The sequence below is a fragment of the Plecotus auritus genome, assembly GCF_963455305.1.
Source record: "Plecotus auritus genome assembly, chromosome: 1".
Classification (NCBI taxonomy): Eukaryota; Metazoa; Chordata; class Mammalia; order Chiroptera; family Vespertilionidae; genus Plecotus; species Plecotus auritus.
In genome coordinates, this window is record NC_137770.1 from 69,295,912 (window position 1) to 69,323,336 (window position 27,425).

Sequence of the window (27,425 nt, forward strand, 5' to 3'; positions counted from 1 at the left end):
AGGGCAGTTGGGGGCGACCAAGCCTGCAAGGGAGGGCAGTTAGGGGCGACCAGGCCTACAGGGGAGGGCATTTGGGGGTGACCAGGCCTATAGGGGAGGGCATTTGGGGGCAACCAGGCCTACAGGGGAGGGCATTTGGGGGTGACCAGGCCTGCAGGGGAGGGCAGTTGGGGGGGAGCGGGCCTGCAGGGGAGGGCAGTTGGGGGCGACTGGGCTGACAGGGGAGGGCTCTTGGGGGTTGCTGAGCCGGCAGGGGAGCAGTTAGGCATCGATCAGGCTGGCAAGGGTGTGGTTAGAGGGTGATCAGGCTGGCAGTGAGGTGAGCAGTTGGGAGCCAGCAGTTCTGGATTGTGAGAGGGATGTCCCAGATTGGAAAGGGTGCAGGCTGGGCTGAGGGACACCCCCGCCCCACCCAATGCACGAATTTCGTGCACCGGGCTTCTAGTATATATATAAAAAAGATACTACCAACAGAGTGAAAAGACAACCACAGCAGGGAGAAAATATTTGCAACTCAGCAAAAAGCAAACAATTCAATTCAAAGATGGGCAAAGGATTTGAAGAGACCTTTCTCCAAAGATTAAAAAAAAAACACAAAAAATAGAAAGGACCAAGGAGCACATGAAATGATATTCAACATCATTAGTCATCAGAGAAATGCAAATCAAAATTATAGTGGGATACCACTTCACACCCACTAAGATGTTTATTATTTAAAAAAATAAAAATAAAATAATAAAAAATAAGGCAAACTGACACGTTTATGGAGATACTGGAACTCTCATGCATTGTTGATGGGAATGTGAAATGGTGCAGCCACTGTGAAGAACAGTTTTATGATTTCAAACATAGAATTACCATAACCTAACAATTCCACTCTTAGGTGCATACCCAAAAGAATTAAAAATGGAGACCCAGTCCTAGCCAGTTTGGCTCAGTGGATAGAGCATCAGCCCATGCACTGAAGGGTCCCCAGTTCAATTCCAGTCCAGGTCATGGACCTCGGTTACAGGTTCCCCATCCCTCGTCAGGGTGTGTGCAGGAGGCAACCAATTGAAGTGTCTCTCTCACATCAATGTTTCTGTCTCTCCCTCTCCCTTCCACTCTCTCTAAAAATCAATGGAAAAATATCCTTGGCTGAGGATTAACAGTAACAACAACAACAAAACAGAGACCCAAACAGATTCCTGACCACCAATATTCAAAGTTGTATTATTCAAAATAGCCAAAAGGTGGAAACAACTCAAGTGTCCATCAAAAGATGAATGGAGCTCTAGCTGGTTTGGCTCCATGGAGAGTGTCAGCCTGCAGACTGAAGTGTTCCAGGTTCGATTCTGGTCAAGGGCACGTTCCTCAGTTGCAGGCTCAATCTCTGACCTTCATTGGGGCACGTTTGGGAAGCAACCAATGGATGTGTGTCTCTCTCTCTGCCTCTCCCACTCCCTTCCACTGTCTCTAAAAATCAATGTAAAAATATCCTCGCATGAGGATTAACAAACAAACAAAAAAGAATGGTTAAACAAAATGTGATATATTCCATACAATGGAATATTATTCAGCCATAAAGGGAAATAAAGTTCTGATACCATATTATAACATGGAGAAATCTTGAAAACATTATGCTAAATGAAATAAGCCCAACACAAAAGGACAAATATGGTATGATTCCACTTATATGAAGTATTTAGAATAGACAAATTCATAGAGACAAAAAGTAGACTAGAGAGGGGTTACCAGAGGCTGAGGGCGGAGGACAGTTATTGCTTAATGGGTACAGAGTTTTTATTTGGGATAAAAAAAGTTCTGAAAATAGATAGTGATGATGGTTTTATAGCATTGTGAGTACACGTAATGCCCCTGAATTCTAAACTTAAAAGTAATTAAAATAGTCTAGTCATCTTTATCTGTAGCCACAAATTTCCTTCCTTCTCACCACCTTAAATCTTCCATTCCACTCTCGTATTGAACTCCTTGACATGTAAAGGTAAAACATACTTTCAAACTTTCCTGGATTTACTTACAATCCTCTTGTTCTTATCCCTTTCTAAGTTTGGTGAACTACTCTTTATTCATTAGGATTTATCTTCAGTGAAACCTTTCTTTTCTGACTTCCTGAAGCAATTAATCAATTGTTCCTTTGTACTGTCAAGTCCCTTTATAAATAATTCTACTATAGCATTTAATCATGCATTATAGATTATTTCTCTATGTGTGTTTCCCCCATTAGATCCAGTTTTGAGGACAAGCATAAATCTTATCATCTTTCCATCTACAGCACCTAGCACATGGTAGATACTCAACTTTCCCAAATAAATGACTTACGCATGTATGTGCTTTGAAAAGTCCTAAAGCAATATATCAGTACAAAGACTTATTTCATTTTACCCTTTGTGAGTTTATTTCAAGTTAGTTTCCAGGTTATGAAACAAGTCCCTGATGATATGCAACATATAAGATAATTCATTTTTTTCACTATAATCCCATTAAACTAACCCTAAGGTATTCTTCACTTAAATCCTAAATTGAATAAAAAAATATTTCTGAGTTTGTAAATGAAGAAAATACTAACTAAATGTACTATCATACATTTCCAAGAAAAGATACATTCTATGCATGCTAGAAAGATGAGTTGATAATGAGTAGTTTTACATCAGAATATTTTTGTTATGTCTTTCAGAAAAGTAGTGTAACCAGATATGTGAATAATCTAGCCCAAGCACATATTTATATTAGTACATACTCTGGTTAAGAAGCAGTGCAAACTGCTGAATCAATCATGAAATATTTAGTGAGTCCACACATAGCACATAGTACCAAATATATAAGTGTTTACAAAGTTAAAACTAGATTTTTATAGTCAAGAAATTCACAATATAAAAGGGGAAAACATGAAAAAATATATATATCCAATATAAATGTGCAGATATGGTCATTTACTCAACAATTATTACCTTAGTATGAACCAGGTTCTCAAAACATATACTAGGAACTGTGGGAATACAAAGATTAATAGAACATACAGCCCTGTTTGGCTCACAATTAGGTATGGAGAGACAATTATAAATAAATAATGATAGCAATTAACATTAACAAATCTTCCCTTGGCCTACATCCAGATTTTTCTTCTCTTTGGCTATTCTTTCTCAGTCATTTAAGCCTGCTCCTCCTCTACTAGTCTTATGTGCTGCAAGGCTCTATTTTATATATTCAGTATCTCACTCTACAACTTAGGCCATTCCTATGGCTTCAAGACTTCAATAACCATTTCAGACAAATCTGTTCTTAAAGCTTGTCCTTTCTACTGAGTTCCAGAAGTATATTTCCAACTGCCTACTTATTATTTTATAGATTAGAGGCCCGGTGCATGAAATTCGTGCACTCAGGGGTGGAGTGGGGGTGGTCCCCCTCAGCCTGGCCTGTACCCTCTCACAGTGCGGGAGCCCTCGGGAGATGTCTGACTGATGGCTTAGGCCTGCTCCCCATGGACATCCTTAGTGCTGCCGCATAGGCAGGAGAGGCTTTTGCCACCGCTGCTGTGCTCGTCAGCCGTGGGCCCAGCTTATGGCTGAGCGGCGCTCCGCCTGTGGGAGTGCATTGACCACCAGGGGGCAGCTCCTACATTGAATGTCTGCCCCCTGGTGGTCAGTGCACATCATAGCGACCGGTCGTTCTGCCGTTCAGTCAATTTGCATATTAGCCTTTTATTATATAGGACTAGAAGTCTGATGCACAAAAATTCATGCAACAGTAGGCCTTCCTTCCCCCAACTGCTAGCACCGGCTTCCCTCCGGCACCTGGGATCTGGGCTTTTCTCCAGCCACCGCCAGCAGGCACCCAGAACCGGGCTGCTTTGCTCCGGCCACCACTGGCAGGCACCCAGGACCCGGGCTTCGCTCTGGCCTGGCTTCGTCCAGAATGACACCAGGAAGGATGTTTCATCTAATTAGCATATTACCCTTTTATTATTATAGATTCCTCAAACTAAACTTACCTAAAATTGTACTCTTCTCAAACTAATTTATAATCTAAGGTTCCTACCTGAGGTTATGGCACTACCATCAGCTGGGTTGTACAAACCAGGAATTCATCTTTGACGTCCCATCACACATCAAGCATATTCAAAATCTTGTTATTCTATTTCTCCCCACTTCTGTGCCTTAAGTAACCCAGTGTTTCTCCATCAAGGGGCTACTGGCATTTTGGAGCAGGAGAGTTCTTCAATGTTGGGACTCTCTCTTGCAATACAGAACATCATCATTCCTGGTTCCATGCATAAATGCCATTAACACTCCCCAGTCATGAGTACTAACCAAAATGCTCCCTGAGGCTGGTATTGCCCAGGTTAAGAATTACACTGTGCTTAGTTGAAGACTCCACTATCTTTCATCTGCACTACTAAAAAAAAATTTAAACTAAAATCTTATGTGTAATTATTTTCCCTATATCAACTTTTTCTCCCTTCCAATCAATTCTCTATTCTACAGTCAGAGAAATGTTTTAAGCTCAGTTTGATCAACTAACTCCTCTACTTAAAACCCTCAGATGTTTCTGATTTTAGGAGAAAGCCTAAATTTAGTTTTGCCATTAAATATAATGTTAGCTGTGGGGTTTTGATAGATAGCCCTTATAAATTTGAGGAAGTTTCCTTCTATTCCTATTTTGCTGAGAGTTTTTTTTATTATAAATAGGTGTTAAATTTTGCCAAATGCTTTTCTGCAAGAATATCCAATTTCACCTGGCCAGTACAATAAGGCAAGGGGGAAAAAATTGGAAAGGGAGGAAAAAACTGTCTGTATTTGCAGATGACATAATTGTGTAAAGAGAATTTTAAAAGGCATTTATTGTTTTAAAAAGCTATTACTAATGAGTTCTAGTGGCTTTTTTGGTAGATTCATTAGAATTCCTTATATTCCATTAGTACTAGAATTAATTCGTTCTAGTTCAGGGAAATGATCAATATACAAAAATTAATAGCATTTCTATATACCTGCAAAGAACAAGTGGAAATGGAATAAAAGATACAAGTCCATTTCTTATAACATCAAACACATGAAATACTTAGGAATGAATGTAACAAAATATATACAAGTACTGAACCCTGAAAATTATAAAATGTTAAATTTCTAAAATTATAATTTTAAGGAAGACTTAAAAATTAAGATATACCATGTTTATGGATTAGAATATTTAATATTAAGATTCAGTTCATTCCAAGTTAATCTATAAATTTATTATGGGTTGAATTGTGATCTCAAAAAGATATACTGAAATCCTACCCTACCCCCAATACCTGTGAGTGTGACCTTACTTGGAAAAAGAGTCACTACAGGTGTAATAAAGTTAAAATGAAGTCATACTGAATTAGGGTCTTTTTTAAAAAAATATATTTTATTGACTTTTTACAGAGAGGAAGGGAGAGGGATAGAGAGTTAGAAACATTGATGAGAGAGAAACATCGATCAGCTGCCTCCTGCACAACCCCTACTGGGGATGCGCCCATAGCCAAGGTACATGCCCTTGACCAGAATCGAAACTGGGACCCTTCAGTCCGCAGGCCGATGCTCTATCCACCGAGCCAAACCAGTCAGGGCTGAATTAGGGTCTTAATCCAATATGACTGGAATCCTTAAAAGAAAGCAGAATGCTATATGAAGGATAGGTAGGAAGATAACACCATGCAGAGACAAAGACATAAAACATATTGGGAAGATAGCCATGGAAGATGGAGACAGAGACGGGAGTTGCGCTGTCATTAACTAAGGAACACCTAAGATTGTCAGAACCTAGAAGAATCTTCCTCACTCCAGTAGGAGCATGGCCATGCCAACATCTTAATTTTGGACTTCTAATCTCCAAAACTGTGAGATAATAAATTTCTGTTGTTTTAAGCCATCCAGTTTGTTATAGTAACCCTCGGGAATTAACAGGCATAGTGAATACTAAAGTCATTTGATTTGTTAATGAGATAACTGCTTTATATAATAATATATGATTTATACACACACACACACACACACACACACACACACACACACACTAGTGGCCCGGTGCATGAAATTTGTGCATGGTGGGGGGAAGGGTGTCCCTCAGCCTGGCCTTCAACCTCTCCAATCTGGGACCCCTCAGGGGATAACTGGCAGTCGGACCATCCCTCTCACAATCCAGAACTGCTGGCTCCTAGCCGCTCGCCTGCCTGCCTGCCTGATTGCCCCTAACTGCTTCTGCCTGCCAGCCTGATTGTCCCTAACTGCTCCCCTGCTGGCTTGATTGGCCCCAACCACCTCTGCCTCGGCCCCACATCTGGGACCCAGGATTCCCTCCTCCAGCCGACCACAGGCACCCGGGATCCGGGCTTTCCTCCCTCTAGTCAGCCATAGGCGCCCAGGCTGGCTACAGCCGCAGGGGATGGTGGGCAGGTGGCTTCGCCTGGGCTGCAAGCCGCAAGTGCTGGCGCCCGGGACCCCGGGGTGGGCGGCTTTTCGGTATCCCAAGCCATAGCCAGCCGCAGGTACTGGCGCCCGGGACTGCGGGGTGGGCGGCTTCTCCGTCTTCCCTGGGATGCAGTGTGGGCAACTTCTCCAGCTGGCTGTGGCCTGGGATCATGGGGCAGGTGGCTTCTTCGTCTCCTGGGCCGCAACCAGCCTCAGGCGCTGGGGCCCGGTTTCTCTGTCTCCCCCAAGACGTGGGGCAGGCGGACGTGAGGCTTCTGCTGCTGGCTGCGGCCTGGGATCACAGGGCAGGCGGTTTCTTCATCTACCTGGCTGCAGCCAGCCTCAGGAGCTGGGGCCCGACTTCTCCAACTCCCACAGGACTGGAGCGCCTGAGGGGCGGGGCTGCTGTTTTTAAACTTAAACTTCTTCTAATACCACTTCTTCAAAATAGACTCGCCCAGGCCGTGGTATTTTGTGGAAGAGCCATACTCAAGGGGGCAAAGAGCCGCATGTGGCTCGCGAGCCGCGGTATGCCGACCACTGGTGTAGATCATTTTACATGTTTAAAATGATATATATACATATGAAATACTATATGGCAAATATAGTTAACAGATCTGAGTTTAGAATCTTCCATTCTTTTGCCTCTCTTAAGCTTGTTTCTTCATCCATAACATGAGGAAGATTCATGAAACATGTAAAAAAAAGCCTGTCTTGTACAGAGTTTGACATTAATAACGTTACTTTCTTTCCTGGGTGCATTGGTACAGTTAATCTTGAAGAAATTTGGTCTTGTATTGTTCTTTTCTTTTTTAAAAAACAATACCACTTTTATTTATTTACTTTTATTTTATTTCTTAAACTAGAGGCCCGTTGCACAAAGATTCATGCAAGAATAGGCCTTCCTTCCCCTGGCTTTGCTCCCGGCCGCCTGGGAGCCTGCAAGTCCCTGCTCCCAGGCCGCCCGGGAGCCGCCAAGTCCTCGCTCCCAGTCAGAGCACCGCTTCTGTAGCTCCCTCCCACCGCCCCCCCATAGCAGGTGTCCCGCCCCACTCGGCCGCTCCGCACCTGCATATGCAAATAAACCCGCCATCTTTGTTGGGTTAATTTGCATACTCACTCCTGATTGGCATGAGTATAGTGGAGTGTAGCGGAGGTAGATCAATTTACATGTTTGTCTATTATTAGGTAAGATATGTTTTTACTGATTTCAGAGAGGAAGGGTGAGAGATATAAACATCAATGATGAGAGAGAATCATTGATTGGCTGCCTCGTGCACATCCCCCACTGGGTATCACACCCACATCCCAGGCATGTGCCCTGACCTGGAATTGAACTGTGACCTCCTGGTTCACAGGTCAAAGCTCAACCACTGAGCCACTGCTTTAAGAAGAAGAAATAGAGAGAGAGGAACATAAGTATAGAGCAAAAAATGGCAATACATAATTACCTATCAAGAGTAACCTTAATAGTAAATGGATTAAATAGTCCAATCAAAAGACATAGGGTAGCTGAATGAATAAGAAAACATGACCCATATATATGCTGTCTATAAGAGTCCCAACTCAGAACAAAAGATTAACAGAGAATAAATGAGAAGGAATAGAAAAAATATTCCATACAAATGGAAATGAAAGAAAGCTGGGGTAGCAATTCTCATATCTGACAAAATAGACTTAAACACAAAGACCATAACCTCTCGGCCAGAACCACCGTCTTTGAGTAACTCACCAAAACACAAAGAGAAAGAGTAGAGGCACTGGCTATATGTTCTCTGGGCCTTTTAGAAAATATGGAGTTGTTCCTTTGGCCACATACATGGGAATCTACAAGAGAGGTGATATTGTGGTCATCAAGGGAATGGTAACAGTTAAAAAAGGAATGCCCCACAAATGTTACCATGGCAAAACTGTTAGAGTCTACAGTGTTACCCAGCATGCAGTGGGCACTGCTGTGAACAAACAGGTTAACGACAAGATTCTTGCCAAGAGAATTAAAGTATGTATTGAGCATGTTAAGCACTCTAAGAGCCAAGATAGCTTCCTGAAACATGTGAAGGAAAATGATCAGAAAAAGAAGGAAACCAAAAAGAAAGGTACCTGGGTTCAACTGAAGCGTCAGCCTACTCCACCCAGAGAAGCACTCTTTGTGAGAACCAATGGAAAGGAGCCTGAGCTGCTGAACTCATTCCCTATGAATTCATGGCATATGTGTAAAAAAGAAAAAGACTTCCATACTGATAAAAATGTTTCTCTTAATTGAGTAGAGGTATGGCATCCCTTCCTCAAAAAAATAAAGAACACTTTGTATCATTGAAGAAAACAAAACGCAAAGGCCGTTACAAGAGACAAATATGGTCACTACATAATACTATACTAAAAGGATGGATCCTAGAAGAGGACATAACCCTTGTAAACATACATGCACCCAATATAGGAGCACCTAAATACATAACAAAACTTATGGTGGACTTTAAGGAAGAGACGGGCAGCAATACAGTCATAGTAGGGGACTTTAACACCCCACTATCATCACTGGATAGATCTTCCAAACAAAAAATCAACAAGGAAACAATGACCTTAAATGACATACTGGATCAGATGGACTTAATAGATATTTATAGAACATTTCATCCCAAAGCAGCAGAATATACATTCTTCTCATGTGCACATAGAATATTCTCAAAGACCACATGTTGGGATGCAAAATAAGTCTTAACAAATTCAAGAAGACTGAAATCATACCAACCATCTTGTCGACTCACAATGGTATGAAACTAGAAATCAACTACAATTAAAAACACCCTCAAAAACACTCAAATACATGGAGGCTAAATATCATGTTATTAAACAATAAATGGGTTACCAAAGAGATCAAGGAAGAAATAAAAAAATTACCTGGAAATAAATAAAAATGAACACACAACTACCCAAAATCTATGAGACACAGAGAAAGCATTTCTGAGAGGGAAGTTCATAGCGTTACAGGCCTACCCCAAGAAGCAAGAAAAATCTCAAATAAATAATCTAACCCTACACCTAAAAGAACTAGGAAAAGAGCAATAAGAAAAGCTCAAAATAAGCAAAAGGAAGGAAATAATAATGATTAGAATGGAAATAAATGACAGAGCCTAAAACAATAATACAAACATCAATGAAACCAAGAGTTGGTTCCTTGAACAGAAAAACAAGATGATGAATCTTTAGCCAGACTCATCAAGAAACAAAAAGCAATGACCCAAATAGATAAAATCAGAAGTGAAAGAGGCAAAGTAATAACTGACATTACATAAATACAAAAGATTGTAAGAAAATACCATGAACACCTATATGCCAACAAATTGGACAACCTGGGCAAAATGGACAAATTCCTAGAAACATATAATCTTCCAAAACTGAATCAGGAAGAATCTGAAAATCTGAATAGACTGATAACAACTAATGAAATTAAATCAGAAATAAAATAAAATAAAACAAAACAAAATAAATCCCAGCAAACAAAAGTCCTGGTCTGGATGGCTTCACAAGTGAATTTTACCAAACAATCAAAGAACTAATACCTATCCTCATGAAATTATTCCAAAAATTTCAAGAAGAGAGAAGACTTCCAACTCTTTTTACAAAGCTAGCATTATCCTAATTCCAAAACCAGTTAAGAACACTACAAAGAAAAGTCATAGGCCAATATCCCTGATGAACATAGATGTTAAAATCCTCAACAAAATATTAGCAAACTAGATCCAGCAATACATTAAAAAGATCATACACCATTACCAACTGGGATTTATTCTGGGGATGCAAGGCTTGTATAATATCTGCAAATCAATAAATGTGGTACATCACATAAGCAAAGTGAAAGATAAAAATCACATGATCGTATCAACAGATGCAGAAAATGCATTCAATAAAATCCAGCACCCATTTATGATAAAAAACTCTCACCAAGGTGGGAATAGAGGAATCATACCTCAACATAATAAAGGTCATATTTAAAAAACCTACAGCCAACATCATATTCAATGAGTACTTTTAGTTTTTCCCTTAAGATCAGGAACAAGACAGGAATGTCTGCTTTCACCACTCTTATTCAACATAGTGCTGGAAGTCTTAACCACAGCAATCAGACAAGAAGACAAAATAAAAGGCACCCATATTGAAAAGAAGAAAATAAAACTGTCATTTGCAGATGACATGATATTGTACATAGAAAACCCTAAAGACTCCACCAAAAACACTAATAGATCTAATAAATGAATTCGGCAAAGTAGTAGGATACAAAATTAATACCCAGAATTCGGTGGCATTTTTATACACCAATAACAAACTCTCAGAAAGAGAACCTAAGAAAGCAATCCCATTTACTATTGCAAAATAAGTAAATAAATAAAAAGTAAGATACCTAGGAATAAACTTAACCAGGAGGTAAAAGATCTGTACTTGGAAAATTATAGGACATTGAAGAAGAAATTGAGGAAGATGCAAACAAGTGAAAGCATATACCATATTAATGGATTGGAAGAATTAACATCATAAAAATGTTCATTCTACCCAAAACAATCTATAGACTTAACACAACTTCTATTAAAATATCAATGGCCTATTTCACAGATCTAGGAAAAATAATCCAAAAGTTTATATGGAACTAAAAAAGACCCAGAAGAACCTCAGCAATCTTGAAAAAGAAGAACAAAGTTGGAGTGATCACAATACTGGATATCAAACTATACCACAAAGCCACTGTAATTAAAACAGCCAGGTTCTGGCACAAGAACAGACATATAGATCAATGGAAGAGAGAGCCCAGAAATCAACCCACACCTTAATGGTCAATTAATACTAGTATTTGACAAAGGAGACAAGAGCATCCAATGGAGTAAAGACAGTCTCTTCAATAAATGGTGTGGGGCCCAGCTGGCATGGCTCAGTAGTTGAGTGTTGACCTATGAACCTGGAGGTCACGGTTTGATTCCCAGTCAGGGCACATGCCTAGGTTGCAGGCTCGATCCTCAGTATGGGGTATGCAGGAGGCAGCCGATCAATGATTTTTTCTCATCACTGATGTTTCTATCCCTCACCCTCCTTCTCTGAAATCAATAAATATATATTTTTAAAAATAATAAAATTAATAAATGGTGTTGGGAAAATTGGACAGGTACATGTGAAAAAATAAAACTAGAACACTAACTTACACCATACACAAGAATAAACTCAAAATGGATAAAAGACTTAAATGTAAGTCATGAAAGCATAAAAATCTTAGAAGAAAACATAGGCAATAAAATCTCAGACATCTCTTGGAGCAATATTTTTGCTGATATATATCTCTGATAGCAAGGGAAACAGAAGAAAATAAACATATGGGATTACATCAAACTAAAAAGCTTCTGCACAGCAAAAGAAACCATCAACAAAATGAAAAGAGATTTCACTGTATGGGAGAACATATTCTCCAATGATTCATCTAATAAGTGGTTAATCTCCAAAATATATAAATAACTCATATACCTCAACACCAGGAAGACAGATAATTCAATTAAAAAATGGGCAAAGGACTTGAATAGAACTTCTCTAAAGAAGACATACAGATGACCAACTCACATATGAAAAAAATGCTCAAGGTCACTAATTACCAGGGAGATGCAAATTAAAACTACAATGAGGTCTCACCTCACACCTGTCAGAATGGCTATTATGAATAAATCAACAAACAAATGCTGGTGAGGATGTGGAGAAAAGGGAACCATCCTGCATTCTGGGTTTGAATGCAGACTGGTGCAACTACTATGGAAAACAGTATGGCGTTTCCTCAAAATGGAACTGCCTTTTGATCCAGCAATCCCAATTCTGGGTATATATCTTAAGAATCACGTAACACCAATTAGAAAGAATATATGCACCCCTATGTTCATAGCAGCATTATTTACAATAGCCAAGATCTGGAAATAGCCCGAGTGCTCATCAGTAGATGAATAGACAAAAAAGCTATGGTATACTTACACTATGGAATATACTCAGCTATAAAAAAAGAAGGATCTCTTACACTTTGTGACAGCATGGATGGACCTGGAGATTATTATGCTAAGCAAAATAAGCCAGTCAGAGAAAGACATACCATATGATCTTATTAATATGTGGAATCTAATGAACAAAATAAACTGATGAAAAAAATAGAGCCATAGGCATGGATACATGGAACGGACTGTCAGAAGGGAGGACTGGATAAAGGTAGGTGCAGGGATTAGCTAAAGAACATATATGGCCCTAGCTGGTTTGGCTCAGTGGACAGAGCGTCGGCCTTCGGACTGAAGGGTCCCAGGTTCGATTCTGGCCAAGGGCACATGCCCAGGTGGCGGGCTCGATTCCCAGTGGGGGGCGTGCAGGAGGCAGCCAATCAGTGATTCTCTCTCATCATTAATGTTTCTCTCTCCCTCCTTCTCCCTTCCTCTCTGAAATCAATAAAGAAATATAAAAAAGAAAAGAAAAGAACATACATGCTTAGCCATCAACACAGACAACACTGTGGTGAGGGCCAAGGGAGCAGGGGCTGGGGGCTGGGGGCTGGGTGGAAGTGGCAAAGGGGGTAAGGGGGTTAGGAAAGGAGACATTTGCAATAGTGTCAACAATTAAACATTTAAATAAAAAATAATTTTAAAAATAAAATGCTTAGCACAAAAAGAAAGAAAGAAAGATAAGACTTTCCTTTCCCTATTAAACTTCTTTGGCACCTTTACAAAAATCAGTTGACCATATATCTATGGGTCTATTTCTATACTCTATTCTCCAGCAATTTATATGTCTATTTTTTTTCATCAATAACACACTGTCTTGGTTACCACATCTTTATGTTAAGTCTTAAAATTAGGGAGTATAAGGCCTCCAACTTTGTTCTTTTTGTAAATTTGGCTATACTAGGTTATTTATATTTTCTTATACATTTTAGGATCACTTTCTATAAAAAATAAGAAAAAAGTTTGCTGCAGTTTCTACTGAATCTTGTATAGTTTCCTAGGGTTGCCAAAACAAAGTACCACTAATTTGGTGCCTTAAAACAACTGAAATTGCCCTAGCTGGTTTGGCTCAGAGCCTGTGGACTGAAGGGTCCCGGGTTCGATTCCAGTCAAGGGTACATGCCCAGGTTGCAGCCTCGATCCCCAGTAGGGGGCGTGCAGGAGGCAGCCATTCAATGATTCTTTCTCATTTATGTTTCTTATCTCTCTCTCCTTTCCTCTCTAAAATCAATAAAAATATATTTTTTAAAAACAACAACAAAAACAACTGAATTTATTGTCTCACAATTCTGGAGGCTAGAAGTCCAAAATTATGTTATCTATAGGGCCATGCTCTCTCTCTCTCTCTTGAAGTCTCTAGAGGGGGACCCTTCCTTGCCTCTTTCTTAGCTTGTACGGTTGCTGGCAATCCCTTGGCTTATAGATACATCATTCTAATCAAGGCCTCCATCTTCACATGGCCTTCTTCCCTGTGTGTCTTTGTGTATCAGTGTCCAAGTTTTCTTAATAAGGACTGAAGACTAACTCAGTAACCCATAACACTGCATCATCACTAAAGACTATTAAGAACACAGAGAAAAAAAAAAAACCTTAAATAATGGTCCTTCCTCAAGGAACTTAAAATTGGGTTGAGAAGACAAGGTTAGCACATAAGAAGCTATTAGTAAAAAGTGAAGAACAAAATTAATTAGTGTGGCTCAAACGATAAATGTAAATTGTGTACAAAGAAGAAAAAGCACGCTCCAGTTAGAAGTCCCAAGGACTTCATGGTGGCCATAGATCAGAAACTAAAGATTGGTACAATCTCTTGGTAGTAAGACACACAGAAAAGAGGCAAGGGGCTACAAGTCAAATGGCAGGAACAAAGGTTACAGAAACAGGAATTAACTGACACAGAAAAGCAGGTAGGGAGACAAAAGTAAACAAAACAAGTTCGGAACAAAGTTTGGATCAGGAGATAATGGGAGACAAAGGTAGCTGGAATTCTGACTTGATGCAGTGAGTGATGCAGCCACTCTGAAAGTAAGGTTTGAGGAAAACTGACTCCAAAAAAGAAGCCATGGGCATGAGTCCACAGGAGCTAAGCAGGGCTGTTGCTGTTGAGGACAGGGCATTGTGGACATCACTCATTCACAGGGTCACCAGGAGTCAGAGTTGACTCAACAGCATGTAACAATTATGAACTCTAGGGAGAGTATATACCACTTACACTATTTAACATTTCCCTCCAAAAAAGGAGGTTTTCCTTTTTTTCCTCCTGAACACCTATTAACAATTCTTAGGACAATGCTCTGTTATATACCACTTTTAGAAATGCTGCTCTAAAGAGACAGCAAAGCCCATGAATAGAGTCCATTATTAGGTTGTTGGAGGGGGAAAAAAATCCAGCAAAGAATATAGTAAAGAAGGTAGGAGACAAATCTGGAGAGTTCATTATTATAGAAGCAAGAAGGGAGATAGTTTCCAAGAAGCTAAAGGTAATCAACAGGACCAAATTACTGAGAAATTAAGTAGATTGAAAATAAAAATGTTTTTTGGATTTGACTAGGAAGACCTTCAAGGGAATGGCTTCTTCAGAAAAGGGGAGGAAAGAAGGATGGCTGACAGAATAAAACAAGATTGGGATGGGGATGAAATAAGAAGTTAAAACATTTAAAGATCACTAAAAATTGGAGTTTAGCAGAGAAAGTAAAAAAAGAAATTGGTTCATTGGGAGAAGGAAGTAAATAGGGGAATAAAAAATTTTTTAGAACAGGATACCTATACTTGTTTGAAGGTAAAAGTAAAAACCTACTAAACTGACCATTATAGTCCAGTAGATAGAAGAAATGGAATCCAGAGTATAAATTACTAGAAAAGACTTATCTTTCCTTTCAGATTGGAGAGAAGAACTTTAATAGTAATATCTAACCATTCCGAGTCCGAAGATCTTATTTAAATACTTCAAAGCCCAGCTAGCGTGGCTCAGTGATTGAGCGTAGTCTACCTCTGAACCAGGAGGTCATGGTTAGATTCCAAGTCAGGGCACATGCCCAGGTTGTGGCTCAATCCCCAGTGTGGGGTGTGCAGGAGGCAGCTGATCAATGACTCTCTCTCATCATTGATGTTTCTATGTCTCTCTCCCTCTCCCTTCCTCTGTAAAATCAATAAAAATATATTAAATATTTCAAAATTTCATAGATTTCTGCCTACTCCACCTAAGAGAATTTTGTCTTTAAAGCTTAGTGTGTAGTATGTGTATAAATTTGCTGATCTCTGGCTCCTCTCAGAGGATGTCTATTGTGGTGAAGAGGAGGGGATTATAGAAAAGCACTTACCCAGGGGCCTCAATCTTTATGAGGGTAGAAGCTGGTGACAATAAAGAAGTTGGGAGCTCATGGAGATTTTAATTTATAACAATTTACTCTAAGTGATTTTGATATACAAAATAAAATCTTGTAATTATAATAGGAACACACACGCGCGCGCACACACACACACACACACACACACAACCAATGTGAAGATTACCAAAGAAGCATACAGAAAGAAAGGCATGTACTTATCCCACCCAGGAATTTTCACAACTCTGCCACACCAACCGAAGCTGCATAAGTCATAAATTAATATATAGTTCCAATATGCTAGTGAGAACAAAGACTGTTTAGTAGCAGGTCTAGTTACAGTCCAGCTTTAAACTTTTTAAATTTAAACTTTGTATGATTTTCCATCTGCATAAAACACCAACCATAGTAGCTACTTAAGCATACAAAATTTCATTTTTATATCCTTTCAAAAACAATAAAAACTCTGACATGAGATTCTGTTACATAGAAAAATTTTAAATTCTACCTTTTAGGTTAACTTTATTAATAATTCAAATTAAGTACATAACTTAGGATTAATTATGTCCAAGTCACAAATGTGGTGCATACATAGTTTCAGAGCCTATCTATCATAACATTTTGATCACAAAAAGGGCAGTAATATTTGATTCTTAATACATTGCCCTATCGAAATTTATAAAAAAAGTCACACTGCTTAAAAAATATATGGTGACTACCCTAAGTAGAGTTAGAGAAGGCTCCATTCTTTAAATAAATTAATTAATATTGATCAGTGTACATGGAATAAGGCTAAGGCAACAACACCCACACCAAATCTGGCAGTCTTCAGATTTGTGTAATCTGTGAACGGAAGGCGGCCACATAGGCCAGATGATTACTACTGCCAGCTCAGCAATTGAGCTTGGAGAAAAGGCGGCATCCACACACAGGCCACTCTTGAGAACCAGAACTTAGTTTCCTCTGGCAGGGACTGGAGAATGTGGCAGTGATTAAACCAATAAAAGTCCGACAGAAGCAGGGTTGTTGGCAGTAAAGGGGAGCGTCCGGGGCTGCAATCCTGGAAGGCATGAGGCAGCCGCTAACGGGCTAACACCCCCACCTCGGAGCTGAAACTATGGGGGCTGAGCGGAACGGACTCGTCCTTACCTTGTCATCCTCGCATCTCTTCCCCAGGCCCTCCCTGGCCTGCAGTCGGCTGCTGAGGCGGCCGTAGTCGGCCTCCTTCTGGTCAATCTGCTTCTTGTGCGAGTCCACCAAAAGCAGGAGGTCTGAATTGCGCTTCTCCAGGCGCCCGCGGGCCACCTCGGTGCGCTGGACCTGGCCCTGCAGCTCGGCCACCTCCTCCTGAAGCAGGACGTGGCGGGAGGAGATGCTCCAGTAGTTGAAGGCGAGGATTGCGATCACCACCAGCAGCACCACCAACACGAAGGAGGGCAGGCGGCCGGCCCGCCGGTTGGCCCCGAAGCCCACCATGGGGACGAACCGGGCTGTGCCTGGGGCCTCGCCGCCGACACCTGCCGGCAGAAGCTCAGGCCACTGCAGCGGAGTTGCCTAGGGGACGCGGCCCCAGGGCCGGGAGAGGGAGTAGGCGGTCCAGCGCGCTCGCCCGCGAGCCGGAGAAGGGGGCGGGGCCGCAAGCCCCTCCCCGCCCCCTCTCCTCAAATCCTGCCAGGACCCGTTCTGGAGGCTTTGAACACAACCCTACGCCCGCGGAGAGAAACCTACAGAACCTAATTGCTCGCACCTCGGGCCCAACACCTCAGCATAGGGGGCGGGGAGAGGAGCCGGAAGGGGGTGGATTTGACTCTGGCCCCGCCCACCGGCTGTGTCGGTCGCCTAGGGGTCCAATTTCCTGGTTTCCGCCGACGCCCCCTCTTCTCGCGAGAAAGTGGGCTTCTCTCGCCCTTTGCAGTCTTATCGCGAGGGTTATGTCTGTGGGAAGAGTGTTGGTATTAATTTTGGCGGTTCGGGTTAGCTCTTGGACCTGAAGCGGAGTCCCTTCAGCTTTTACCTGCTCCATTCCCTTTCCCCAGGGTCTCTGGAGTGCCCCTCCGGAGAGTTTTGGTCTTTGAGGACTTCTGGGGCTGCGACTGCTATGCAGGGAAGAGAGTAGGAGAGCTACGGACAGAAGGGACTACTAGAAAGGTTTTGAACTTGCTTCAGTAGATGGAAATTATCTCCTTTGTGTTAACGATATGGAGAGAACACAAAACAGAAAGACAATGAAATAGCGGTACCCCAAACAGTACGGAGAAAAGCAAGAAAAACTAAGCTTTATGACTGAAAGGGATGGTGCCAGCCTGGTTTCCAAGGTTACTGCTTTCACGAACGAAAGAACTTAAGAATGTGTGGGCTTCTGTTCTTAAACTGCTGCTTTTACTTCGAACTGAGCTTCCGAATAGAGAGTCCAGAAGCTGCCCTCAATGAATGATAACTGATGGTGTTACTGACAGCCAACACATTCTAAATGAGAAATAATAGCTCTCTTACAAAACGTTTTTGCATGCCTAGTTTCATGTTGCCCTCTCAACCGCACCGTTTTACAGATGAGGAATCCTAGACACAAAAATGTTCCAGGAATTTTCTCAAAGTCCCATGTCTTGTTTAAGATAGCGTTAAATCCAGATCAGTGGTCTCTAACATTGCTCTTTGCATTATACCAGTGGTCAGCAAACTCATTAGTCAACAGAGCCAAATATCAACAGTACAACGATAGAAATTTCTTTTGAGAGCCGAAAACCGACTTCTGCACATGGGCCATGAAGTTTCAATCGCACTGTACGTGCGCGCCCGCACGTGGTATTTTGTGGAAGAGCCACACTCAAGGGGCTAAAGAGCCACATGTGGCTCGCGAGCCGCAGTTTGCCAACCACTGGGTTAGGGCCATAGGTGTAATATTTTTGTCCAATCTCTTTCCACAACTCTCACACCCCTTCCCCCTGAAAATTGTCAGTCCACCCCCTTTCTATGCCCCTGATTCTATTATATTCACCAGTTTATTTTATTCATCAGATTTTTTATTCACTTGATTTTTAGATTCACTTGTTGATAAATATGTATTTGTTGTCACTTTGTTGTTCATAATTTTTTCTTTACCTTTTTCTTCCTCTTAAAGAATACCTTTCAGCATTTCATATAATACTGGTTTGGAGGTGATGAACTCCTTTAGCTTTTTCTTATCTGTGAAACTCTTTATCTGACCTTCAATACTGAATAATAACTTTGCTGGGTAGAGTAATCTTGGTTGTAGGTTCTTGCTATTCATCACTTTGAATATTTCTTGCCACTCCCTTCTGGCCTGCATCATTTCTATTGAGAAATCAACCAACAGTCATATGGGTACTCCCTTGTAGGTAACTGTTTTTCTCTTGCTGCTTTCAAGATTCTCTCTTTGTCTTTTGCCCTTGGCATTTTAATTATGATGTGTCTTGGTGTGGTCCTCTTTAGATTCCTCTTGTTTGGGGTTCTCTGCACTTCTTGGACTTGTAAGTCTATTTCTTTCACTAGGTAGGGGAAGTTTATGTCATTATTTCTTCAAATAGGTTTTCAGTATCTTGCTCTCTCTCTTCTTCTGGCACCCCCATAATTCGGATGTTGGTATGCTTGAAGTTGTCCCAGAGGCTCCTTACACTATCTTCATATTTTTGGATTCTTTTTTCTTTTAGCTTTTCCCGTTGGGTGTTTTTTGCTTCTTCGTATTTCAAATCTTTGACTTGATTCTTGGGATCCTCTAGTCTGCTGTTGGATCTCTGTATATTTTTTATTTCAGTCAGTGTATGCTTAATGTCTGATTGGTCCTTTTTCATATCCTTGAGGTTCTCACTAAATTTCTCAGAGGCTTCTAGAAGATTCTTGAGTAACCTTGTAACCGTGGTTTTGAACTCTATATCCAGTATTTTGCTTTCATCCATTTCTTTCATTTGTGACTTGTTTCTTTGTCTTCTCATTTTGGCTGCTTCCCTGTGTTTGTTTCTATGTACTGGGTAGCTGCTAAGTCTCCTTGAGTTGATAGAGTGGCCTTGTGTGGTTGGTGTCCTATAGGGCCCAGTGGCTCAGCCTACCCAGTCACCTGAGGTAGACGCTCTTGGTGCACCCCTTTGTGGGCTGTTTGCACAGTCTTATTGTAGTTAACCCTTGATTGCTGTTGGTATCACTGGGAGGAATTGACCTCCAGGCCAGTTGGCTGTGAGGACCAGCTGTGTCTACACTGGAAGATCTGTTGCGCAGGAGACACCTTTATGGGGCAGGACTTGCTTCAGTAGCGCTTTGGTGTTCACTGAGTCTGCCCCTTGAGTGTGTCTCTTATGGATGTGAAGAGTTGTAATCCGGTATGGTCTCACTCTGACCACTGGGTACACTGGCTCTTAGATCTCCAAGGAGGTGCAAGGTCAGCCACTGTCTGGGGCTACCCAGCAGCAGCTACAGAGACATCTGCAGATTCCTCCTCTTTGTATGGGGTTTGGAAGTGCTCAGACAAGGCCCAGCTGTGAAGCAAGGCTGCTGCTGCTGCTGCTACCAGGCCTTAGGTCTTCTTTTGGAAGCTCTGGGGCTCTCTGTCCCAGCTGCAGTTTGACAGGTTTTAGGCGAAAGGACAGGCCATTCATATGCAAAAGCTGATGCACACAGCTTGGGTGAGGTTGTAAATTGGGTGGGGCAGGGCCTCAGGGAATCACCAGCAAACAGCAATGACTGCCAGTCAGTCTTGTGATAGATCCTCCCTTCCCCCAACTGGTGGGCGGAGTATGATGTAACCTGTGTCTGCTGCCAGGACATCCCCAAGACATTGAACCACCAATCAGCGTGTGCCGAGTGCCCTGGGCCCCACCCCTTCCCGTTCCTCCCCTCAAAAGGCGTATTCACCTCTGCACGTGTTGCTGTTCTCCCCAGTCTGCGAGGCGGCCCAGCTGGGTCCTCCTCCTCCTCCTCTAATCCTGGTTTTTCTACCCTCCTTCGTAATGAATCTTGCTAAACGCCTCATTTACTTCTGTAGCGTGGCATGGCCTCAGTATGAATTGGAATGGGTCCAGATGGCCTGAGAACGGGACTTTCAATTTCAACATCCTCACTGACCTCAGTAATTTCCACCGGCAAACTGGAAAGTGGCCCTTCGCTCCTGCCCCTCGCTTTACTCCTCATGTTCCACTCATCAGATCCTCCTCACAAAGTCTTCTTCACTCCCTCAAACCGGTCCTCAGCCCCTTTCTCTGTCTTCTGACTCTTTCGACACAGCCGATCTTTCATCTCCACCTCTCCCGCTCCCGCCACCCTGCCTTCTGCTCCCTCTCCTCCTCCTTCTCCTCCTTCTTTGCCACGGCTGCCCCTTTCCCGGCAGGCTGCCGCTGCTGCGAGTGCCACCGTCGTCGCCTCAGGCCACAAGCCACACAGAGGCCGCTGTTCAGCGTGAGAGCCACCCACCTGCCATCCCACCAGCCGCTCCAAACAGCTAAGTGAGATTTCTGTTTGTCTGTAGAAATTTTGGTTTGCTCTTCCCTTGTGTATTGTGAGCAGCTGCCATGTTAGCCGCATGGCTTGCCGTTCCCATGGGGGCCGCCATCTTGAAACAGCAAGTCCAACCCCTCTCTTTGAATAAAGTTACTGAGACCTCCCACAGCCCGCCCCCGCAGGCCCGGCCTGGTGTGGCTGCCCGCCGCCGCGCTCCTCCTCTTCCTCCGGCCCACGGCCCGCCGCCTGCTCCGCCACCCCCTCCCCTAACGCCTTCTCAGACCCCGGTCCAAGATCCAGTGAATACGGCCTTTAAGGTTTTAATGTCTGTGAGGAGCAGGCAGAGTAAGCCCGCCTTCGACAGAAGGTGAATCTGCAAATCCAAGCCTTGGTTGCAGCTCTGAGGCCGATGGCAGCCACGCACGGTCCCCTTGGGGGTGCAACGAGAGGACAAACGCCACCTGGAGGATGCTTCAAGTGTGGAAATGAAGGCCACTGGGCAAAGCAGTGCCCCCAGCCCCTGGCTCCAACCAAGCCCTGCCTGGTGTGCAGTAAAAGTGACTGCCCCTGGAAAAGTGACGGGCACTCTGCGGCTCAGGGTAGAGGGGCCGCCCTTCCAGGTCATGACCCGCCACTGGTCATGACTGAAGTCTGGCCGAAGACTGAAGATGCCCGGACTCCCCCTCGCCGAGCCCAGGGTAACGCTTAAGGTAGCGGGTAAGCTGGTCTCCTTTCTGCTCTATACGGGGGCTACCTTCTCTGTCCTGCCCTCCTTTTCAGAGTCATTTTTCCATTCCACAATTTCAGTCATGGGTATTGATGGCAAATCACCCTTTAATGCTCTGAAAACTGCTCTGGCCTCAGGGCCTTCTCATCCCTCCTCCCCCACTCCACCCTTCCTAAAGAACAACTTTCTTGCGACACAGGCTTATCAGAAACTTAGATCTTTATCTCTAGAAAAAAAGTGGCAGTTTTAAAATTCAAGCTGCTAGAGGCCTGGAAACAGGCTGCAGGGCCTGCTCCCTCCTACCCCTGCCTTTTCTAAATATTTTAAATAGCATACAATACTGAAACATTAATTGCTAGACATGTTTAGAAATATTTAATGGAAGGTATGTTGAAAGAAAGAAAGAAGTTCTAAAATTAACTGTTGACAAGAATTGAAAAGGACCCAGATGAGCAGGTATCCGGCCAACTCACCTGGACAGTCCTGCCCCAGGGGTTCAGAGACAGTCCTCATCTGTTTGGCCAGGCCTTACCCAGAGACCTCCAACAATGCTCGTTAAAACCCCTCTAGTATGTAGATGATCTTCTTTTCTGCAGCCCCTCCCTGGACATGTCTCAGAGGCATACAGCTGGCCTCCTCAACTTTCTAGGGGACAAAGGATACCATGTGTCCCCTGCCAAGGCGCAATTGTTGGCCCCCATCATCACTTACTTGGGGATCTGTCTGACGCCCAATTCCCGAGAATTGACAGTTGACCAAACGCAAGCAATATGAGACCTACTGCCTCCCACTTCTGCGGAACAGATCTTGTCCTTTCTAGGGCTGGTAGGATTCTTCCGCCATTGGGTCCCAAACTTTGCTCTCCTACCTAAGCCCCTATACCAGGCCACTAAAGAAACACCAGTAGGCCCCCTCTCCTCACCCTCCCTCGTTCACCAGGCTTTTTCTAAGCTCCGGGGTGCCCTTCTGGCATCTCCCCCTCTCTCTCTCTCCTGGACATCTCTAAGCCTTTCCAACTATTTACTGATGAAAGACAGGGAATAGCTATGGGGGTCCTCACCCAGCCCCTAGGGCCAGCCTTCACCCCCGTAGCCTACCTGACCAGACAGCTTGATCCCACTGTTCGGGATGGCAGCCCTGCCTCCGGGCTCTGGCTGCAGCCGCCACTCTCACCAAGGAGGCCCAGATCTGCCTCCAGCAGCCCTTACAGGTCTTCTCCACCCATAGGCTACAGGATCTTCTGTCCCACCGATCCTTATCTCTCCTTGCCCCCTCTCGCATGCAGGAACTCCATCTCCTGTTCCTGGAGAATCCTGACATCTCCCTGATCCAGTCCCCAGCCCTGAACCTGGCCACTCTCCTTCCCGCTGCCTCCACCCAACCTGCGGCAACACACTCCTGCCCCGAGGTCGTCAGAGGCCCTCACTCAACCTTGCGCGGGACTCTCAGATTTTCCTCTCTCTAATCCTGACTTAACTAAACTGCACATACCCTACGGCCCACAATCATCGGGTAAGATTGAGAGGATCAACGGCCTCCTTAAAGACCATCTAACTAAACTCTCTCTAGAAATTTGCAGCTCCTAGTCGGACCTCCTGCCCATGGCCCTGACCAGAATCCGGGCTACACCAAGGAGCCCCACCTTCTTAAGCCCTTTTGAACTCCTATATGGGAGACCCTTCTTGCTCAACCATCGTCTCCCTACTGACCCTCCTCTCCTGGCTACTTATCTTCCATACCTGCCCTTATTCAGGCAACTGCTCCGGGAACATGCTGACAGGTTTCTGCCCAGGCCAGAACCAGCCATCCAAGACTCCCGAGGACCAGCCCTCCAGCCGGGGGACTCAGTCCTCCTCAAGAACCTTACCCCCAATTTGTATTTCAGCTCCAGGCCCAGAAAAGCAGCAAAACCAGACAAGTGACGCTGTCATAGCCTCAGGACCAGCTTTTACCTCCCAAGTGACTCAAGAGGATTGCTCTCGAGACTTCACCAACCAGTCCCTTGGGGAAATCATGCTGCTGCACCCCTCGTCCAGCACGGAAAACACTCCCTGTTTTTTGCTCACTTACCCCATGGCTCCTCCCATCATTAGGCCCACTGGTATCTCTTCCTTTAATTCTGCTCTTTGGCCCCTGTCTCATGTGCTGTTTCACTAGTTTTTTGCAGAACAGAATGTAGGCATTCACCAACCAGAAGGTGGGAGAGATCTATCTGGCCTTGAATTGAGAACCTAGAGACACCTATGTCACCAGAATCCTTGAGACCCCGGGTAGACGCCCATGATGAAGCCTCCTCTCAGCAGGAAATAGCTACGGAAAACGGACCTTCACCCCCTGACCTTGCCCGGACTCTCAATTTTTTTTTTTAATATCACAAAAAGCCTGGAATGATAGATCCTCCCATTCCCCCAGCTGGTGAGCGGAGTATGACGTAACCTGTGTCTGCCGCCAGGACATCCCCGAGACATTGAACCACCAATCAGCGCGTGCTGAGTGCCCTGGGCCCCACCCCTTCCCGTTCCACCCCTCAAAAGGTGTGTTCTCCTCTACACCACATGTTGCTGTTCTCCCCAGTCTGCAAGACAGCCGGCTGGGTCCTCCTCCTCCTCCTCCTCTAATCCTGGTTTTTCTACCCTCCTTTGTAATGAATCTCGCTTGTTAGTGCAGAATAAACGTCCTCTTTTAATTTGTTTTGGCCTCCAACTCCGTTTCCTGCGTCTCGAACCTTACACCCTGAACCAGAGAAGTCCTCAGTTCTCCACCTCCTGTTCCCCCATGCAGGAACAATGATTGCTGTGAGCACCTCTAAGAGAAAGCCACCCTCACGTTCCTGTCCCGATGCCAGACAGTCCAGTTTCTCCCCATATGTGCCTGGGTCCCCCAGAGTCTCTCCCAGAACTGGGGTTCAGAGCAAGCTGGAGCTTGTATCTCCCTCCCGGTTAAAAGAGCAGCACATCCAGGTGCCAGCACTTTCCATGCCTCCCCACCTCTTACCAGTCTCAATGCTCTTTCTTCACCTCTCTAGTTGTGGAACTTCCACTCAGCCAGCTTTCCCGTGGTTCTGGGTGCTAGTTGTTCTGCCGTTTAGTTGTGGTTTTGATGTGGTTGTGAGAGGCAGCAAGTATAGGTATTTACCTATGCCGCCATCTTGGTTCTCCTCTAAGCTTTTTACCTTTTTTTTTTTAATCAATGCAGCTCAAACTTGCTCCCAACGTTCCAGGAGCCAGGCCAACATGGCTGTGCAGACACACATTTGCTAGGTGCTGTCAGGCTTCAGGGCTGGGGCAGGGAACATGCCAGGTGTTGTTGGAAATGAATCAGCTCTCCTCTCTACATAGCAGGAGTCTTTTCATTATAAAATGCAAAGCAGCAGCCGTTTTCCATTACTCCCATCCCCAGCCCTCCTCACCCGGGGGCGTAGGAAGGGGCTGGGAGGATATTTACTCTCTGCTCTTTGATTTCTCTTATTTAACTGAGCCCAGTGGCAGCTGCTTCTCTGAGCGCAATGCCAGCCGGCTCAGGGCTAGCCGCACCTGGAAGGCAAGCGGCAGAGCTGACCAGGGGCTTTGACCAAGCCCAAGGCGCAGGTCACAGCAACCTTGGCAGGAGGGTCGCTCCTGAAGACTCTAGGCCCCTCCCAGCTCCGCACCCCAGCTCCATGTTCTCACCCTTTGACCCACAGGTGCCACCGGCATGGTGTGCCCCAAGGCTTGGTGTACAGACGCCAGGGTTGCAGGTTCAAGAAGCTCTGCCTCCTCCTGGTACTTTGAGCCATAAGCACCTACAGGGACCTTTCCACTCGGTCTGGGTCTTTGGTCACTGCTGAGGTTTTCTGGACTCTCTAGGCCAGGGACAGCCAGGACCTTTGCCTCTGACCAACGCCGTGCCTGCAGTCTGCCTGGGGTACCCCCAGCCCTGGGAAAGCATGGGGGCGTGTCCGGCCTGGGTGAGGGGCTGTGGTAGGGGTGGGGGTTGGCTAGCCATTCCACCCTCAATTAGGGTGGGAGAGGTTGATCAGGGATGGGGCAGGGGAGGGACTGGGCAGGGCAGCCATCTTGTGATGGTGTTGTGGTATGAGGATCAATTTACATATTGCTTCTTTATTATAAAGGATAAGCAAAACCAATAGACACAGACAATGGGGGGCGGGGCAGGGGGCAGGCTGGGAGAGGACAATGGGGGGAAAAGGGGACATATGTAATACTTTCAACAATAAAGATTAAAATAATAATAATACTCGCCTAATGGTCCTAGAATAGCCTGGATGAATTATTGCACCTTCAAAGCATAACTTCCATGTCATAGATACAGAAATACAAATAACATCAAAATTATTAATATTTAAATCACATCAAACTTGATCCCTTTGCTCTGGTTTCATAAGATCCAAGAAATCCCATTCAGTCTTCAATGACAAGCCAACTTTGGCAAAAGGGAGCAAGGCAAAAATGGGAAACCATTGAATAAAATGAGCCTTCCCATCTACCCTTTCCTCAACTTCATATTGACCTTGCTTTGCTTAGCCAGCTATTGAAAATTCATCTATAAAGTGATGTTAACTGCTTAAGATGTACTCCTTCCAAAAGTGTTTGCATTTTTGGCCCACTCTCCCTCTAGGGAACACAAAAGCGCCTTTCTCTTTCCCCCAGGTGCATTACCTCTGCCTTTCTTTCTCCTAAGCTCCAAGGGCCTTTCTAGTACCTCTGTAACTTTCTAAATAAACTTTATCTTATAATTTTGAAAAAAAAAGTGTTTACATTTAAAAAAATATATTTTATTGATTTTAGAGAAGAAGGAAGAGGGAGAGATAGAAACATCAGTGATGAGAGAGAATCATTGATTAGCTGCCTCCTGCACGCCCCCTACTGGGGACCCAGCCGCAACCCAGGCATGTGCCCTTGGCCAGAATCAAACCTGGGACCCTTCAGTCTGCAGGCTGACGCTCTATCCATTGAGCCAAACCAGCTAGGGCAAGTGTTTACATTTTTATATAGGATTCTGACATGTGAAAGTATAATATAGAAAACATTTACATATATTATTTTAATCAGATGCTTCAAAGAACTATTTGGTGCCATTATTCCAATTTACAGATGTGGAAGTAATTTACACAAAGTCATGTGTCTCCTAGTGGGAACAATTTTTTTTTCTATTTTACTGGTTATCTCTTCAAGCCAATCCTCCTACTAATAAGCCCAATCCAGATACTATCAAGACAGTGTATAAGTGCTTTCCTATAAATTGTTCAGGATTAGGCATTAAACAAATTGAAGTAAAAGTCAACTCCTAAAGCAAGGTGATTAAGGTTAACAACAACAGAAATCATGTTGCTATTACGTACTTTTCAAATGATACGATGAAGGTAGCATTCTGTCTTCCTTCCCAAAACTCATAACCCTGGTAGTCTAATCATGAGAGAAACATCAGACAAATCCCAATTAAGAGCCATTCTACAAAATACTTTGACAGTAATCCTACAAAAGGTCAATGT

General features: G+C 43.8%; 1 protein-coding gene and 1 pseudogene across 4 annotated transcripts in view; one reads left to right on the forward strand and one right to left on the reverse strand.

Moving 5' to 3' along the window:
* The window catches only part of GOLM2 (golgi membrane protein 2), a 140,383-nt gene extending 122,745 nt beyond the window's left edge, over positions 1 to 17,638 (reverse strand). For 2 of the 3 annotated variants that reach the window (XM_080664739.1, XM_080664740.1), the window contains exon 1: positions 16,912 to 17,590. In XM_080664739.1, the coding sequence (XP_080520865.1) occupies positions 16,912 to 17,238 (327 nt within the window). In that variant the 5' untranslated portion in view covers positions 17,239 to 17,590. Of the gene's footprint in view, positions 1 to 16,911 lie in introns of all 3 variants that reach the window. The other variant, XM_080664738.1, reaches the window with a different exon arrangement.
* On the forward strand, positions 7,563 to 8,648 carry LOC308254152 (large ribosomal subunit protein eL21-like; annotated as a pseudogene). Its single transcript has 2 exons — positions 7,563 to 7,587; positions 8,156 to 8,648. The product of its transcript is annotated as a large ribosomal subunit protein eL21-like (transcript).
* Positions 17,639 to 27,425: the final 9,787 nt, after the last annotated feature.